The following is a 17,438-nucleotide window of genomic DNA, read 5'->3' as shown; positions in this document are numbered from 1 at the left end:
GGCCTTGATACTGATATTTAGCCCCCAGCTTTGTATTCCCAAACCCAAGGATTTTATCTGTGTTTTTTCAAGTTAGGTCGTGTTATCAGTAACCTACCTACCTACCTAGCTGCCTACCATGAAGTGATCAGCTGACCTTATTATTCCTTATTATTGTTGTACGTCTGTTGTACCTGCACTGCACTGTAAATGAATACTTTGCTGAACTGTGGTAGTTCACATTTTGTCCAGCAGAGTACGCCCTTGACATAATTTTCAATTAACTCACGGTAGCCAACCTTGGCATCAATAGTATGGTATCCCCCTTTTAAAAGTATTGCATTGCACCGAGTGGTTCTTCGTTGTTTCAGCTCTTTGTTTGGAATGACTGGGTGACATTGTGAAGGTTCCAGGAACAGGAGCTTACCCGTTGTCTCTTTCTTAGACCTGCCTACTGCCTAGTTATAAAAGTGAAGCAAAATATATGGTCGGGTCTACAATATTGTCATGTCTCCTTGAATCAGGCCTTGCTCCACACATGATAACTTTAAATAACTAATTGTTTGCTGTGTTTTTATTGTCTCCTTGTGTGGCTTTGGCGCAGGTGTGACGTACGTATGCCTGTCCAGTGTTTGACATTAGCACAATAGCCACCCAGGAGAATGAATGCAGAGGAAGTGGAGCTGCTCAGTGACTCCAAGTACAGGAACTATGTGGCAGCGGTGGATAAAGCCCTTAAGAACTTTGAGTACTCAAGCGAGTGGGCAGACCTCATCTCTGCTCTGGGCAAGCTCAACAAGGTAATGATTTGTCATGAATTTTTCTATTTTTCACTGCACTGGCTCACAAGTAGAGAACTAAAAGATGTTAAAAACATGGAAATTTACATTGACTTTCCGACCCAAGCAAATTCTGTTTCCTCAATTAATCACCACTGACATTGCCACTAGGTGGCTGTAATCACTCTTAATTTGACTGATACCAGAATCAGAATTATCTTTATTTGCCAAGTATGTCCAAAAAACACACAAGGAATTTGTCTCCGGTAGTTGGAGCCACTCTAGTACGACAACAGACAGTCAATTGACAGAGAACACTTTTGAGACATAAAGACATTGAAAAAAAAACAGTCACTGAGCAATAAAGGGTTGCTAGTTATCTGGCAATGCCGGTACATTTATTTATTTTTTTGACAATTGTGCAAAAAGATGCAGAGTCCTCTAGCACTTAGAGCAGTTTGAAAGACTAATATTGCAATAGTCCATGTGTATTGGTAGACATATTTACTACGCACACCACCTGCAGACATGGCATCTGAAAATTGAAAGAAAACTTATTTTATGCAGTGGTGTATTATAGAGCAAAAGCTGCTAAACATTTCAACATTGACCAGAAACACTTAAGGGTCTGGAAAAAACAAACTGATGATCTGATGACAGCTGACAAGAAGAGAGTCATGTTTTTTTGTCCTCTCAGGTATTGCAGAACAATGCAAAATATCAGGTTGTTCCCAAGAAGCTGACAATAGGCAAGCGGCTGGCCCAGTGCCTCCATCCTGCCCTGCCCAGTGGAGTCCACCGTAAGGCCTTGGAGACCTATGAGATCATCTTCAAGATCATTGGATCTAAGAGGCTGGCCAAAGACCTATTTCTTTATAGGTAATTGTTGTTTTTACTGTTGTCAGTGAAGTTACATTGGACACACTGAACATAACTAACGTCACATCATCTTCTACACTGCAGCTCTGGGCTTTTCCCTTTACTCACCAATGCTGCTATGTCTGTAAAGCCTGTTTTGCTGGGCCTCTATGAGACTTACTACCTGCCTCTGGGCAAGACGCTGAAGCCTGGTCTACAGGGACTCCTCACTGGAGTGCTGCCTGGCCTTGAGGAGGGATCAGAGTTCTATGACAGGTGAGAAAACTGTGAGTGAATTGATGCATGGATACATCAAGGTGGTACTACAATAATGGGAGAGAGAGAGATTTCACAATGTGAAATCATGAAAACGCTTGAAGTTTGTCATACGTTATCTTGTATTGTACATTAAATCTGTATTTAAAATATTTTTTTCAGTATGTGTTTATTTGTATTTATAATTACAGAATGCTGAATTATTAAATGCATTTTCAAGGTGCTTCAATTTCATTTTGTAAGAGTATGACTAGTATATATAAACTGATTGTTCTCAGAGAAATAGCATGAGCTGCCACATTTCAACTTGCCTATCTATATATCTGGAAAAGACTCACATGTGGTCACATGTCATGGTGCTGTGCCAAAATTGCACTGCATAGCGCAACATCATCAAAGCCTAATGAATGTTTGATTTGAATGCAGTCTGTATTATTGTCCTGTATGAATTCCAGCTTTGTCTTATGGTGGGGTGTATTATATGTCAGTACAGTATAACAAGCACTCTGTCTTCGCTACAGAACCAACAACCTTTTGGAGAAGGTGGCAGCAGCAGTGGAGCAGTCGGCTTTCTACAGTGCCTTATGGGGCAGCATCCTGACCAGCCCCGCTGTGCGTCTCCCAGGGGTGTCCTTTGTTCTGCTGCACCTCAGTCGGAAGCTCTCCATGGAGGACCAGCTCTACGTCATGGGCAGTGACATCGAACTCATGGTATGGGCTCAGTTTTGCAAAATAGTTCATGAGAGTGCGTGATATTTAATATATACCTTTGATCCCAAGTTTTTTTTTGTATCTGATGGATGGGTATTTTAAAGCAGTTCCTGAAGTGATTATTTGGAAAGTTAATGATTTGTTACAAGTTTTTTGTTTCTATTCATTTTTGTTTCATGTGGGTGTGTGATAGTATAGTGGTTCATTCTGCAGACTCTAATGCAGCCAGCATGGGATCGATTCTGAATTAATGACTCTGAATATGGACGTGAATGGTTGTCCCTCTCTATGTGAAATGGCGATCCAAGGTCTAGTCCATTTTTGAACCAAAATCAAATAGGATAGGTTCTAGCTCCCTGCAACTCTGAATTGGATAAGCAGTGTTGAAAAGGGATACTTTGGGTGAGAGAGAGAGAGAGGGGGACAGGGAGAGAGACAGAGAGTGCCTTGTCTGAGTAAGGGATGTGACCGCTTATAGTTTAGCTAGCAGTGTTTTTTCCCAAAATAAAACCTTTATTTAAAATTCTGTAACGATAATAACCACTAAAAGTATTACCATATTGTTAATTATTTTCAAATACTGTACTGTTTAGCACATCTGCCTCACAGTTCTGGGGTCCTTGGTTCAAATCCCGGCCCCGCCTGTGTGGAGTTTGCATGTTCTCCCTGTGCCTGGGTGGGTTTTCTCCGAGCACTCCGGTTTCCGCCCACATCCCAAAAACATGCGTGGTAGGTTGATTGAGGACTCTAAATTGCCCTTAGGTGTAAATGTGAGTGCGAATGGTGGTTTGTTTCTTAAATCTTGATTGTGTAAAGCCTACTAAAAACATTGACACCCCTGGGGTGACTGTATTGTCTATTATATACATTTGTTTTAAAAAAAAAATAAATCCTCTCAATATTCTGGCTTCAGCAAATAGAAATATTGTTGGTAATCCTAATTGACCTAAAACAAGAAAATGTTGATTTTCTGACTTTCATGTCAGACAGTCAGGGGGAAAAAAGCGTTTGTGTCTTTTTATACAAAGCCAATACTGTATTTGCTGTTCCTGCTGTACAGGCTTTGGCCTTTTGGGCGCAGTGTATTGCAATGCATGCATAGAGCTGCATATTAAAGTCCAAATATATCCATCCATCCATCCATCCATTTTCTACCGCTTATCAGAGGTCGGGTCGCGGGGGCAGTAGCTTTAGCATATAAAGTACAAATATTCAATGTGTATAATTCTTGTTGTTGTTTGTTTAGTTTTACAGTAAACACCAACTGGGGTGTCAATAAACAGCATAAAGCACGCTCTGAGTAGGCAGAAGAACATGCGTCACATGGTTGCTACAAGCAACACAGGGTGCGTTCAGGGTGCGTTAACAGCACAACAACTTGCATATACAACCCGCGCCGCTGCACATTTCTTGATTTTCTTCGATTAGAACATTTTTATTATCATTAGAAGCCAAAATCGAAATAACGATTAAATTTAGATTAATCGCCCAGCCCTGCTATGCAACATAAACTCTTACAAAATAATAATAATAATTAGATTGATCAAATCAGTGTGAGCCACAAAATACATAGCCAGGTTTGGCACTGGTTCATGAAACCTCTTAGCCAATGTGGCTAAACAGTATAAAAATCTCCTAGCCACACTTGTATGTAGTTACTGTATACATAACATCATGTGTGTTTATGTGGCTAAACCTTTAGCCACACTTTGCCAGTTGTCGTCAGTGGGAACTAAGCCTATAATCTTTAACAATGTCGGCCCAGTTAAAACTACCTAGTCATCAATCAGGAGTAGGGCTAAACGATTTGGAAAAATACTTTTAATTGCTAGTTATTTGTAAAATTTTCCTTTAAACAAATACTGCGATTGCGATTTAGCATGTGATTTTTCGGGAGGAAGTTTTTCTTCAGCATTATTCAGTAAACACAATAAATAAATTATTATATAGTTTGACCAACACAACTTTGGATATAGTCAACAGACCTTGGACCCCCAAATGACTAGCTAGTTACGCCCTGGTTCAAGCCAATGCCGCCGCTCGGCATGACAACCAAAGTGGATTAGCGGCTCGTGCATTGATGAAGGGAGCTAGCTAGCTGCAAGAACCAATATGAATTGCAGGACACATTGACCAGCCCGTGAGCCTGACTGCTTAGCCAGTAGCGGCTGGATGGTGGATTGAAGCGGGGGCAAACTAAATGGGAAATGGGCTTTCACTTTTATAGCACTTTTCTACCTAAGGTACTCAAAGCGCTTTAAGAGTGTCTCCTCATTCATCTAGTGATGATGCAGCATCAGGAGCAACGGAGGGTTCAGTATCTTGCTCAAAGATACTTGGACATGGTTACAGGGGCCGAGGATTGTACCCACAACCTTTGGGTTGAGAGATGAGCACTCTACCACCAGAACCATGCCACCCCCAGCTAAACCAGTAACACAGTTCACACACGGCAGAATGAGCGCGCTCACTCTTATCAGGAAGGGCTTTTGAGTTTTGATAATATTTGCTTCGCCACATGCTTTTTCAATTAGCCATTAGCAAAGTGGTGAACGGGCAGCGCGAACCCTGCATAGCTATCAATTAATCAGTTAATTGATAAATCATGCCCATCCCTAATTTGTCCGTACATCTGTGGTTTTTTTCTCATCAGGTGGAGGCTGTCAGTACATCGGTCCAGGACTCAAGTGTTTTGGTGCAGAGAAGCACTTTGGATTTGATACTTTTCTGCTTCCCCTTCCACATGAGCCAGGTGAGACAAGCTGTCGAAGCCATTTGGATGAAAACTAATGGGCTTTGTACTAGTTGCAGTAAGATAGTCATATATGTTTTAACATTGATGTTAATTCCGAATTTTAAATTCAGTGCCAGGTAGAACTAGTTTCACCTACTATTTCTGATATGAGTGTATTTTTCATTTAGGGCAGTCTCAGAGACAAAGTGACAAGCCTTAAAACTTAAACTTCACGAGTTGGGGTGTGAACGGGTTTCTTGGTTCTACAGTATTACATATACGATAAATCAGTTGCAATGCTTTGTTCTATTGTGCTCAGGCTACTCGCCCTGACATGATAAGGATCCTCTCAGCTGCTTTGCATGTGGTTTTGAGACGAGACATGTCCCTGAACCGCAGACTCTACGCGTGGCTGCTGGGTGCGAAATACACACAAAGACTAGCCAGTATAACAGGTTCACACACATTGTGCTTGAATGTCGAATGTAGACACACTCGTATGCTTAATGTCAACTCATATGCTGTACTAGAGGAACATATACTATTAACTTGTTTACAGTATATGGCATGAACCAACAGATTTTTATTTGAAGCAACACTGACTCAAATGAGGAATTTTACTTGGCAAATTGTAGGAATCCCAGTTCCTGATATTCACACAATGTGCCTTGTGCTACCTTTTTCAATTTTGAGAAAACTAAATGTGGTTCCGAGGCTGTAATCTTATTTCGCTTTCTTCTGCTTGCAATTCACCTTGGATACACATGCTGGTAAGTGTCTGCATCGCTATGGATGTATCAAGCTTTAAGTTGTGTTTAAAGCGCCTTAGGCCTGGTACACACACAAAGATAATCGGGTTGATTTTGTCCCTTCCTGACCAAGGACGACAAAAGCCAGACTATTTTATGTTTTATAAGGTTATCTTATCAGATTGGTCTGAGGTTTGTTAGGAGTGAATTTTTCTGGAATTGTTTTTGTTGGTGGTGATGTGTGATTATCGGAGCACACTACACACAGTACAAGCAAATCTGTTAAACGTGTAGTTTTTTATCTTCATTTGTGGGGTATGTAACAGAAAAACAATTTTTCTGGAAAAATTCACAATAGGGTCTGAAATAGTTTTGGGCTGACAATCTTAAATATTAAACGTTCAATATTTACGACCAAAACTCTTCATGTGTTTGGGGAAAGCTAGCTACTCCTAAATTCTAACTGCATGAATTGTAATGTGATGATTCAAAAAGTGACCTGACTGGGGAACAAAGAAGCGGCCGTAAAAAAACAAACCTCCTGCCCGATGTTTTATTTTGTATAAGGGGTCTTTATTGACGACATCACCCTTTTGAAACACTCCCGCCACAGCTCCCTTCGGCAACACTCTGGGAAATATCTGGGTAGTGTTTTTTCTTCACTGAATTTCTAGATTGGTGGTGGAACAGAACCTTTTTGTGGGTGATGTTTTGTGTTTAGATTATTGGAGCACACTACACACAGTACAAGCAAATCTGTTAAATGTGTAGTTTTTTTAATCTTCATTTGTGGGGTATGTAACAGATAAATAATATTTTAAGATTTGACTCTTTTGCTCCTGCTAAAGTTGTTTACTCTTCCAACATGACTGTGAGAGTTCTGACATGATTGCTATCACTTTAGATGAACTATCAGCATGAGTTTTGGCCCATCAATCATTAATTACCTCTGAACTCAGAAATACTCTTCTGGAAACACCTTTTAAAATCTTGTGCATCCTTTTTAGAAGAGAATGAACTTTTGTGGCTGCAAAGCATGGACTAAGTCCATATTTCATTTCCATTTTCCCTTAGTGTATGTGTAACTGTCGGAAGCTTATGGCCATCATGCTGTTGTCTATAATTGTGGCTAATACTCAAGGGCTTTTGAGGTCAACGTTTCTTTGTCTTACAACACTTGCACACACACAAAATTACAGTTAAGTGGTTTCTTGCGGATGTTTACAATCATCACAGCAATACAACCATCACAGCAGTAACAGTTTGGATTTTTTTCCAGCCACATGTACAAATGTGCTTCCACTCATTTTCAACGACTTGTGCTTTTTTTGTAGGTTTTGACAACAATGGGTTGAAAACAGGCCCCCGCACCACTCGACAGAGCAACCCAGAAGAGCACGCTTGCCACTATTTCAACACCTTCTCAAAAGACATGCTTGTCCAGGTGGGGCCTTTGCATTGAATTACAATATAGATCAAAATAAATCTCATGGCAGATAATTTGTTCATGTTTAAGAGAGTTTGTGTGTGTCATGGAGATGCCACTAATTTAGCAGATTTGTCTTTATGATCTGGTTGTTTTGTTATTCTTGCCATCTCTTTTATGAGTTGTCCAGCATTACACATCCTCTTGGGTTTTTTGTATGTCATGCTTCCTTATGCTCTTGTTCCTGCAGCTAATTTTTGAAGTCCTCTTTGTGTCTTTAAACTCTGTTAAGCCATGTGCTTTGCTGTGGCACTCCAGGGGTTAGAACATATAGCGCACAGAGGAACCAGGAGGCGAATTTAGTTTTAGAAAGTAGTTTTGTTTTTGTCATTTGCTCCTGCGCCATCTGTTCTGAGGTATTTATTGGAACTCCATCCATTGGGAGAGGGTTGGCACTACAGGGACTTTTTTTTTTTTTTTTTTTTGCAGGCTTAGCTCATGTGGCAGACGGAGCGTGAAACACATGAAAAAACAAAAATGATAGAAGGGTGTGCAGGATGTAATATTGGAATTTGTTCTGTCAAATTTTGAAACCAAGGTATCAAGTAGTGTCTCTGGATTTAAAAAATATGTCTCTTCCCTGTTACATTGTGTGTGTTTTCAGGCAATGGTGGGGATATTGCAGGGCAAAGCGCGAGGCGGAGAAGAGGAAAGCATTCTCATGCATGACCTCAAGCCATTTCGCATCCTCATCAGTCTGCTTGACAAACCAGAGCTTGGTAACAATATGTCGATACAAGGCAGTTAGGGCTCTTAATATGCTGCCCTCCGGTGCCTAGCTAGTGTCTTGCATACTTCTTTCTTCAGGTCCAGCAATCTTAGAGGATGTTCTAATCGAAGTGTTTCGTACACTGCACACACAGTGCAAAACTGAGTTGGACCTCCAAAACCAGAGTTCCTTCAGCAAGGACCACACACACCTTAGCAAGTTAGTCCAATCAATCACTTCCTCTTGTTACATGCTTTATCATATTTTGAATTGATTATATAATGCAAATGTTGGTCCACTAATTCCTTTTTAGTAAACTTCGGGAGAACAAGAAGACAGCAGAACTGATTAAAACAGCCAATCTCCTTTTCAACTCTTTCGAGCCATTCTACATGTGGGACTATATTGCTCGCTGGTTTGAGGAGTGCTGCAGGTTTATATTTGAAATGAGTGTTTAATATACATCATTTTATTTGTTGTGATAAAGTACACTAAGTTACATTAATGATTTACTAGTTATCCATGACTGACTCCAAATTTCAATCATTAATTTTCCTCAGTTTAAAGGATGTAAATGCAATCACTTTGTCTTTATGTAATAGATGCATTTTATTAATTTGCAAATTTGCATTGATGGAAACCCATCTCAGAGATAAGATTTTTCACTCTACATTTGGTTTATTCACCAACCAACAGACATCATATGGCTTCTTTTGTAGGAGGACACTGAATGTGCAAACAAGTATTCTAAGGCATGCTGGGAGTTCAGATACTCCAGAGCTCTCCTTGATGGAGTTCTGTCAGCTAGTTGATTTCCTTTTGGACGTTGTTTCCTTGGTAAGTTTACTCCTGTTGTGTTGTCCATTTATCTTTTGGTGTTTTCTACACCATCCATTTCTTTCTCTCGTCTTCACTTTATTTTTGAAATAGCTGCCATTATGTACAGATAGTTAGTGTGTTCTACATTCTTCTTTCTTTTTTTAGGGACTATTTAATATTTCACATTTCAATCATGTTTTTGTTATAGTTGTCCAGTTTTGTATAAATATAGTTTCTGTATGATCAAGTTTCCTTTCCCTTAGTGTACAGATTTCATTTCTCGCTTTGTTTTCATGTTTCTGTACCACATTGGCTCCATGGTTTTGCTCCTCTCTATGCATTGACATTCCCTTCTTTCCTCGCTCTGCTTGGACTCTTAATCTATTTCATGCCATTTCCCCCACCCTTTTTAGCTCATTCACATCCTCTACTGTTTTTTGCTTAGTTCCCTACCCTGAACAGACAATTCTTGGTCTTTGGGATGTTACTGCCATTTTTTAACGTCTGTGCCTTCGCTCTTGTTCCTTAGGTGTGCAACGCACCACACAAGCACAAACTTGTGTGCCTAGTTCCCTTCCAAAATATATATAAAAGATTTTTAAACTGATGCACAGTTTACAAATCTGCTGTCTGTACTGTATTTCCAATCCGAACAGTTTGGAAATCCTTGTTTATTACCCAGTTTTAAGAGTGTCTGCGTGTGTTTTGGACTCTGGCAAGAGAGGGGTATGATTAGTGTGCTGTGGCCTGTGCTCCGCTTGCTCCTGTCTGTTCAAACTATTTGCTCTTTTTCCCTGAAGCCTACTAGAAGCATGAGGGTAATCTGCCAGGTAAAGTACTGCTCTTTCCTGCTTTTTCACCTCATCCTGCTTCACTGAGGCTACGATAGCATTCCTGCAACATCCGACCAACATCCATTAGGCCTCTGTTGCTACCAAGCTTTGAGTAATCATTTCTTAATAATGGACTGACCACTGTACTCTAACTCCCAACTTTATGTAGAAAAGACGCACAGAAAATAAGAATCTCATGCAACAAAAACTCATCCTTGTTTGGTGTGGATCTTGTGACAATGAAATCTTTGCCCAGTGTCTGTTTTTTTTTTTTCTTAATTGCATGCCATTTTATGCCGTTGTCTTGCGCACATATTTTTAAAGAAATATGGCTACAAACCACATTTTTATTTATTCCATTGTTCTGTTATACATTTTTCCAAGTTAATGGCATTTTGCTTGTTAAGGATAATATATATTAATATAAAGTATATTATGAGTTTTAACCTCCGTGCACAAATGACAATCAGGTATGGAATAAAGATGTAAATCCATTTTGCTGTTTGTAGACGTTATAACAAAATACTTTTAAATACAAATAGTAATAAATAAAAGTGAATATGTAGAACAAAAACGGAAAAAAAGTATGTATACTGATACTATAGTTGTTCCGCCATTGTTTTGACTTACTAGAATGACTCCCAACACTCTTGCTCACATTCATCTGCAAGTAAAGGTATAGTTAATAATTGGGGGGATGGGGCTCTGAATGAATTCTGCATAATTTTAAGTTTTTGCCTCTTAAGTTCATTTTTGTATCAATGTTTATCATTGCATACCGTACATAACATGGTCAGGGTGTTGAGTGGATGAGTATCATCTCCAAGTCCCTATGAGTGTATGAGAGGAGAAAAGACGCTTAACTTTCGAAAAGTGACATGTTGTGTATGATTGTTTAATAAAGATTTTTTTAAAGACATTTTTACATCTATGGTCACATATTCTAGGAGACGTACATCGAGATCCAGACAGAGCATCTTCCTCAGCTATTGCTGCGCATGGTGGCGGCGCTAACCTGTCACCTGCAGACCTTGGGGCTTGGAGAGCTCACTCACTGCCTGTGTCTCTGCTCCAAGATCCTGAGCAAAGTACAACCACCATTAGTATCCCCTTTGGCTCTGCCCAAAAGCACCCAGGGGCAGGGCCTTTCCGGTTTCCGTGGAAATTCTTCGGACGTCATAAAGGATAAAAATGATGATAATGGAGTGAGTACAGTAAAAGCATTGACATATTCCACATGATTTACAGTTCTCAACAGGAGTACATCCAAAATTAGGTAGACAACTTGGAGTTTCCTTTCAGAATATAATATTTTCATACTATACTACACAATATTTAATGTTATAAATATAAAGATGATGAAAAAAAATTCTAACAAGAATCGAACCACAGACAGGTGAGTATAATAATCATCAAAATGTGTAAAATTTTTCTTGTGTACTAACGTTTTGTTGAGCACTGTAGTTATGTCTTGCGAGAGGCCCATTTCTGAAACTCATCCAGCCATGCCTTAATGAACCTTGCTTTGGCCCGTTGAGCACAGTCATGCTGGAGCAGAAAACAGCCTTTATACTATAGGGAGCACTAAGGGGCCTAGCACAACTGCTGAATGATCAATTATTTGATTAAGGGATACATTTTTATATTGCATGTTTATATGTTTGCATGTTCTCCCATTGCCTGCGTGGGTTTTCTCCGGGTACTCCGGTTTCCTCCCCCATCCCAAAAACATGCATGTTAGGTTGATTGAAGACTCTAAATTGCCCATAGATGTGAATGTGAGTGTGAATGGTTGTTTGTTTATATGTGGCATGCGATTGGGCGCCGACCAGTTAAGGGTGTACTCCGCCTCTCACCCGCAGTCAGCTGGGATAGGCTCCAGCACACCCGCAACCCTAGTGAGGATAAGCAGTATGGAAAATGGATGGAGGGATTCATATATATATATATATATATATATATATATATATATATATATATATAAAACATCCATCCGGTATGGAAAATGGATGGATGGATGTTTTTATATATATGTATATATAAAAAAACATCCATCCATCCATTTTCCATACCGCTTAGCCTCACTATAATATATATATATCGAAGAAGAAGTATCACCTTTTATTGTCATGAACATGCATGCATGTGCACGAAATTTGTTCTCAGCATTTAACCCATCACAGTGAACACATACACATGTTAGTGGAACACACTGGAGCAAGGGTCAGCTGAAGTGCCCGGGGAGCATTTCGGGGTATCAGTGTCTTGCTCAAGGACACCACAGCCGTGAGTCTGGGGGAGGTTGGCGGATGGTCCAGTCGGGGTCTTGAACATACGTCCCCCACGGTGGCATGCGATGATCTTTACCATTGGGCCACGTCTGCCCCATATATTTGTGTGTGTGTGTATATATAAATAATATATATATATATATATATATATATATATATATATATATGAGTGGTCATACAAGATAAGTGGCACGGATGGCCAAAACCCATTAAAAACAAATGCTCCATGCTCACAAGCATGTTCTCACTCAGGTCCTCTAACAGATGAAAGTTGTTTTGTTACTGCTAATCCCAGTTCGAGTCTCTTGACCAATTTCTCCTAAGTTACCCCCCCAAAAATATATAAACAATAAAAAAGAAACAAAAAAAACAGTCAGTTCAAATCAGTCCACACTGATCATTTCAAGCTCTAATGATCTGGTTTGGACCGAGTAGTCCCACCAAATACCCTGGCCATCCCATGTTCCCTCGAGACAAAACATTTGACTACTCGTTGGCTGTCCTGGTCTTCCTGGTCCCTGCCCAGCATTCTGGTTCTTTAAATGAGTGTGAGCTTACTGTGGCATGATGTAAGGATTCAGTCAATCTGTCCCATGTTCAGAGATGGATTGGGTTACACGGACTGAGCTGAGCCCGTGAGGAGTAGAAATAAAGATGATGATTTAACCAACAGCTGAGCCCAGCTCCCCTGTACTCTCTTTGGAAGTAGAGAAGAATAAAATACCCTGTACCTATCTCCAACAGAGTGGAAAACATACCACATACATCCAACAAATACTTTTAACAGCCCCTCCACCCACCCTGAGGAGCATATGGATGATGTGCTTACCTTACATGCCACCTGAGTCCAAGCTCCAAAATGTGCCTGCTGCCTTTATCAAGATAAATCCCAGGATACTTTCATTCGCCCAATGACTGAAAAGAAAAACAGAATTGTTACAACTTGTTGCACTGTTCGTGGTGTACCATACATGTCTACATGAATCCCTCTTGTCATATCAACAGCTGTGGACAACCGCTGCAAGTATTGGCGCCATGTTTGTTCGTATTTATTTCAGGAACAAGCATTGCTTCATCAAATGGAAAGATGTGTTGAATATGTAAAAAACGATAACAAAAACAGTTAGCTTTAACTTACTGCTTATTAGTTAAAGTGTGGATTTCTGTCCCATGTGTTGGTAGCACCAATTAAACTAAAAATGGAAGGGAGTGAAGAGATTATTAAAGCGCTGTTGTCTTCTTTTCTTGTCGTCTTTCCGCAGACTCTTCCCATAACTCTGGAAACACATGGAAGTGGGGAAGTATTCAAAGATGTAGAAAATCAACCCAATCACTCATCTGAAAGCAGCTTCACTGACTTTATCCAGTACCATGAGAATGGCCCCGATACAGAACAACCACCTTACACTTACCCAACGCATAAAACAAGCGTGTGTTCCTCAGGCCAATCTCAGCCTAAAACTGTGGACAAACCAGTCATGCAGTGCTGCTTGGAACACTTCCAGCAATTTCTCTCTCGGCTTATTACCTTATATATAACTTCTGAACAAATGGACAAAGACGAGAAGGACAGAGGCCTTGTGGTACAGCCAACAAGCCTTGTATCAGAGGGCACCAACCATTGTGGGTATGTAGCCCAGCCTGAATCATGCTCAGATTCTGTGATGGTACAGAAAGCGTGTGTTGCTGCTTTTACTGCTGCCTGCCAGCTGTTCTTGGAGTGTTCGAGTTTTCCAGTGTACATTGCCGAGGGGAATCTGAAGACTTCACCCACCCAAGAGCAAGAGTGTGGTAAGTGTCATAGAGTCCTTGTACCAATGTAAACCAGGCCTTAATTTAAAAATGTCACTAGTGTTGTCAGGCTTTCTTTGTTAAGGCTCACACTTGATAGCTATACTAGTCGCAGGGCTTAAACTGGCTGAACATTGTAGAAATAATGTAATACACGAAAGTCATGATTGTTAATAATATGAAACCACAAAACTACCTTAATTGTGCCTGGCACCTCCTACACCACACTGTGCTTTCAGTTCACCAATATAAAAAAAAAAAAAAGAAAAAAGGAAATTATTTTTGAAATTTATAAAAATATAACAAATACCTGAAAAACACAACAAAGCTACAGGCTAAACTATTTTTTTTTAATACTTCAGTCACAGTTCATGGTATTTGTGTGGTAGTGTGTGGCCTTAGCAAAAAGAACATACACTTGTAATGAAAGACATTACAACTTCTGAAAAATAACATTATGCAGTGTATTCAAGCATGTGTCTGCTTGCATATATACAGACAGCAAGCGGGGAAGTCTGCCAGTTTGGCTGCAGACACTGATGGATGCCTCCTACTTGACCAGCAACTTTAGTCTGCAAGGTGTAGCCATTTCTCTGCTAATGGACCTTGTGGGACTTACCCAGTCCGTGGCTATGGTGACAGCTGAGAGCGTAGCATCCAGCGGCAGCTCTGAGGCTACCCAGCCCATGAGCCCCAGCCAAGGTCGAGTGGCTGTCGTCATCAGGCCCCCACTTACTCAGGGAATCCTTAAGTACATCGCAAACAAGACAGACTTCTTCAAGGTAGTAATTACAGTAGAACAATTATTTGCCCCCCCCCCCGCCCCCAAAAAACTAATAAATCCTCTCTCTTTAATCTGTTTGTGCATAGAATGTGGCTCTAATCCTGTGGGATCAGTTGAGTGAGGGAACACCTCAGCACCATCAACGAAGTGTGGAGCTTTTCTATCAGCTCCACAACCTTGTACCTTCTTCCAGCATTTGCGAGGATGTGATCAGCCAGCAGCTCATGCACTGCGACAAGGTCAGTGCGCGGTGCAAATCACTTAGGTCTCAGCCAAACACTGTGTCTCTGCAATCCAAGCTCAAGTATATTTTCTTTCAGAAAATTCGGCTGGAAGCCCATGTGAAGTTTTCTGTGCTGTGGCATTTGACACGAGATTTAAACATGACCAAATCTTCCCCTTTCAATCGCACATTTGACAGGTTGGTTCAAATGAAGTTCGCATTTACAGTTCTCTTGGTAATCCTCTAAAGCTTTTCTTTTTGCTTCATTAATTGTACCCTACAGATCTCTTTTTATCATGCTGGACAGCCTGAGTTATTGGGATCCTTGTACAAGTTCAGTTGGCCGGGCATGGCTTAATCAGGTTCTTCAGCGGCATGACATTGCACGGGTACTAGAGCCTCTCCTTCTTCTTCTGCTGCACCCAAAGACCCATAGGGTTTCCATTCAAAAGGTGCAAGCTCAGCGCCACTGGGCCCAGGTTTTTCCTGGCGTTCCTGAGCAAGAGCCATCGGAACCTATAGACACTGGAAACTCTGGCTTCTCCGAAAGTGAGTAGCCTTGTTTTAGTTTTGTAGATGTTATATATTTGATATGAAATACTATGTAGATATGTCTAAGTATCAACCATTTCTTTCCTTTCAGTTGCCTTTTTACAGTAATGTTTTACTCTGTTTTTGATTTCTGACATTAGACCTCAGTCATATACAAGTGGACAGGATGGCACAGGGAGAGTTCCCCGGTCTGGAAGTCGGTGACATGGAGCCGTTTTGTCTCACTGTTAACCCTCTGAGTGACAGTCTGTCTATACTGAGTCTGAGCAGTGAGAATTTACAACTAACTGGTGGCTTTCAGCCTGCTGAGCAGCAGGAGGAGCCACATTCCTCTGAATCGATTGGTTCCCGTTTCTCTCCAGTGGAAAACGAAAGTTTTGATGAGCCAGAGGTTGCAAACAGCACATCCAATAGTTCAGAGCCGCAGCCTGCTTCCTCAGATTATTTGGCTGAAGACTCATTAGAGGAGATTGTTTTCTCTGTTGTAAATGATCTTATAGTAAATGTTCTGAGTTTAGTAGATGAGGAGACTCTTGATGTGCCAATTCAGTCTGAAGACTGGCCTCAATCAGACTCTGAGAGCACTTCCTCAGAAAGGTCCACTGGTCCCCATCTTGACTCCGGACCTCCTCACAGCTCCAACCACCAGACTCTGCCAGAGATGCTGGCTGAAGGAACATTGGAATTCCTTGGTGTCCCTTCACCTGATGTAGTTGCAGAGGAGCAGCACAGAGAGGGCATCACCCGACACAGTTCCTCACCTTCAATTGTCACATTACCTGACAGCTCAGACCAAGCTATTTCAGACCAGAACCTGCAGGTGGACAACACTCAAGCACGCAAACGTAGCCACAGCAGCACTCAGCTCAGCCTTAAAGGCAAAATCATGGAGAAGCTGGCTGACAAATCCACAGGGGTTAAGCCCAAGACGAAAAAGTCCAAAAGAAAAGAGGTGGAGAGACAGAGAAAGGCAGCAAGCCAGGCTGAAAAAACACAAACACCCAGTATATTCTTTGGGGATAGCCTAGATCTAGAGAACTGGTATAGCTGTGGGGAAGGTGAGGTATCAGAAATTGAAAGTGACACTGGCTCCCCCAGTGGATGTTCAGGTGGGAATGTTGGAGGTGCTAGTATCGCAGGGCGTAGATCGTCTTCCGTCACACCTCGCTTCAATATCCATCCTCTCTACCAGCATGTTCTTCTATATCTCCAGTTATATGACTCCTCCAGGACTCTACATGCACTGTCGGCAGTTGCAGCCATGCTAAGGTCTGCTCCCTCAGGGTTTGTAAGTGCTATCTCGACTACCAGTATCAACAACACCTACACCCCCCAGCTGTCTTTGCTCCAAAACCTCCTAGCTCGTCACAGGGTCTCTGTCATGGGCAAAGATTTCTACTGTCCCATTCCACAGGACTCCCACTCCCACTCATTTCGCAGTGCCATGTATCTGGAAATCATTATATCACTCTGTCTGTACTTTCTAAGAAGCTTCTACTCTGCCCATGTGACGGCAGGCCCTCAGGACTTGGCTGGGAACCGAGCCATGCAGCTGACCAGTATAGAGGTCTTAACTCTTCTTTTCAGTGAGCTGGCCAAAGTCACAGGGGGCTCAGCAAAGGGATTTGCTAGTTTCATCTATGATGTCCTGTCTAAGTGTAAAGTTCAGAAGGTGGTTCTCCATTGCCTGCTCTCCTCTATATTCAGCGCCCAGAAATGGCATGACCAACAGGCGGCCAGTGTAAACATGTCCACAGTGGAGGAAGGTCTGTCAGAAGAAAGTGTTATCAACTTGTCAGAGGACCAGATGGACAGTTGCAGTGCAGTCCAGTCCCAATTACTAAGATTGCTTCAGAGCCTAGTT

The 17,438-nt window shown here is 41.3% G+C and overlaps 1 protein-coding gene across 4 annotated transcripts in view; it reads left to right on the top strand.

Moving 5' to 3' along the window:
• Positions 1-17,438, top strand: part of dop1a (DOP1 leucine zipper like protein A) — a 44,685-nt gene that overhangs the window by 761 nt on the left and 26,486 nt on the right. For 2 of the 4 annotated variants that reach the window (XM_061776909.1, XM_061776908.1), the window contains exons 2-20: positions 584-779; positions 1,456-1,637; positions 1,722-1,892; positions 2,414-2,603; positions 5,257-5,355; positions 5,657-5,756; positions 7,421-7,530; positions 8,177-8,291; positions 8,380-8,500; positions 8,595-8,714; positions 9,001-9,118; positions 9,901-9,930; positions 10,881-11,138; positions 13,487-14,015; positions 14,514-14,797; positions 14,886-15,038; positions 15,120-15,220; positions 15,306-15,571; positions 15,715-17,438. The exon at positions 15,715-17,438 is cut by the window's right edge and continues 401 nt beyond it. In XM_061776909.1, the coding sequence (XP_061632893.1) occupies positions 642-779; positions 1,456-1,637; positions 1,722-1,892; positions 2,414-2,603; positions 5,257-5,355; positions 5,657-5,756; positions 7,421-7,530; positions 8,177-8,291; positions 8,380-8,500; positions 8,595-8,714; positions 9,001-9,118; positions 9,901-9,930; positions 10,881-11,138; positions 13,487-14,015; positions 14,514-14,797; positions 14,886-15,038; positions 15,120-15,220; positions 15,306-15,571; positions 15,715-17,438 (4,809 nt within the window). In that variant the 5' untranslated portion in view covers positions 584-641. The remainder of the gene's footprint in view (positions 1-583; positions 780-1,455; positions 1,638-1,721; positions 1,893-2,413; positions 2,604-5,256; positions 5,356-5,656; positions 5,757-7,420; positions 7,531-8,176; positions 8,292-8,379; positions 8,501-8,594; positions 8,715-9,000; positions 9,119-9,900; positions 9,931-10,880; positions 11,139-13,486; positions 14,016-14,513; positions 14,798-14,885; positions 15,039-15,119; positions 15,221-15,305; positions 15,572-15,714) is intronic. The other 2 variants (XM_061776910.1, XM_061776911.1) reach the window with 2 other exon arrangements.

The sequence above is a fragment of the Phyllopteryx taeniolatus genome, chromosome 6 (genome assembly GCF_024500385.1).
Source record: "Phyllopteryx taeniolatus isolate TA_2022b chromosome 6, UOR_Ptae_1.2, whole genome shotgun sequence".
In the NCBI taxonomy this organism is placed as follows: domain Eukaryota; kingdom Metazoa; phylum Chordata; class Actinopteri; order Syngnathiformes; family Syngnathidae; genus Phyllopteryx; species Phyllopteryx taeniolatus.
This window is presented reverse-complemented; position numbering and strand designations above follow the sequence as displayed.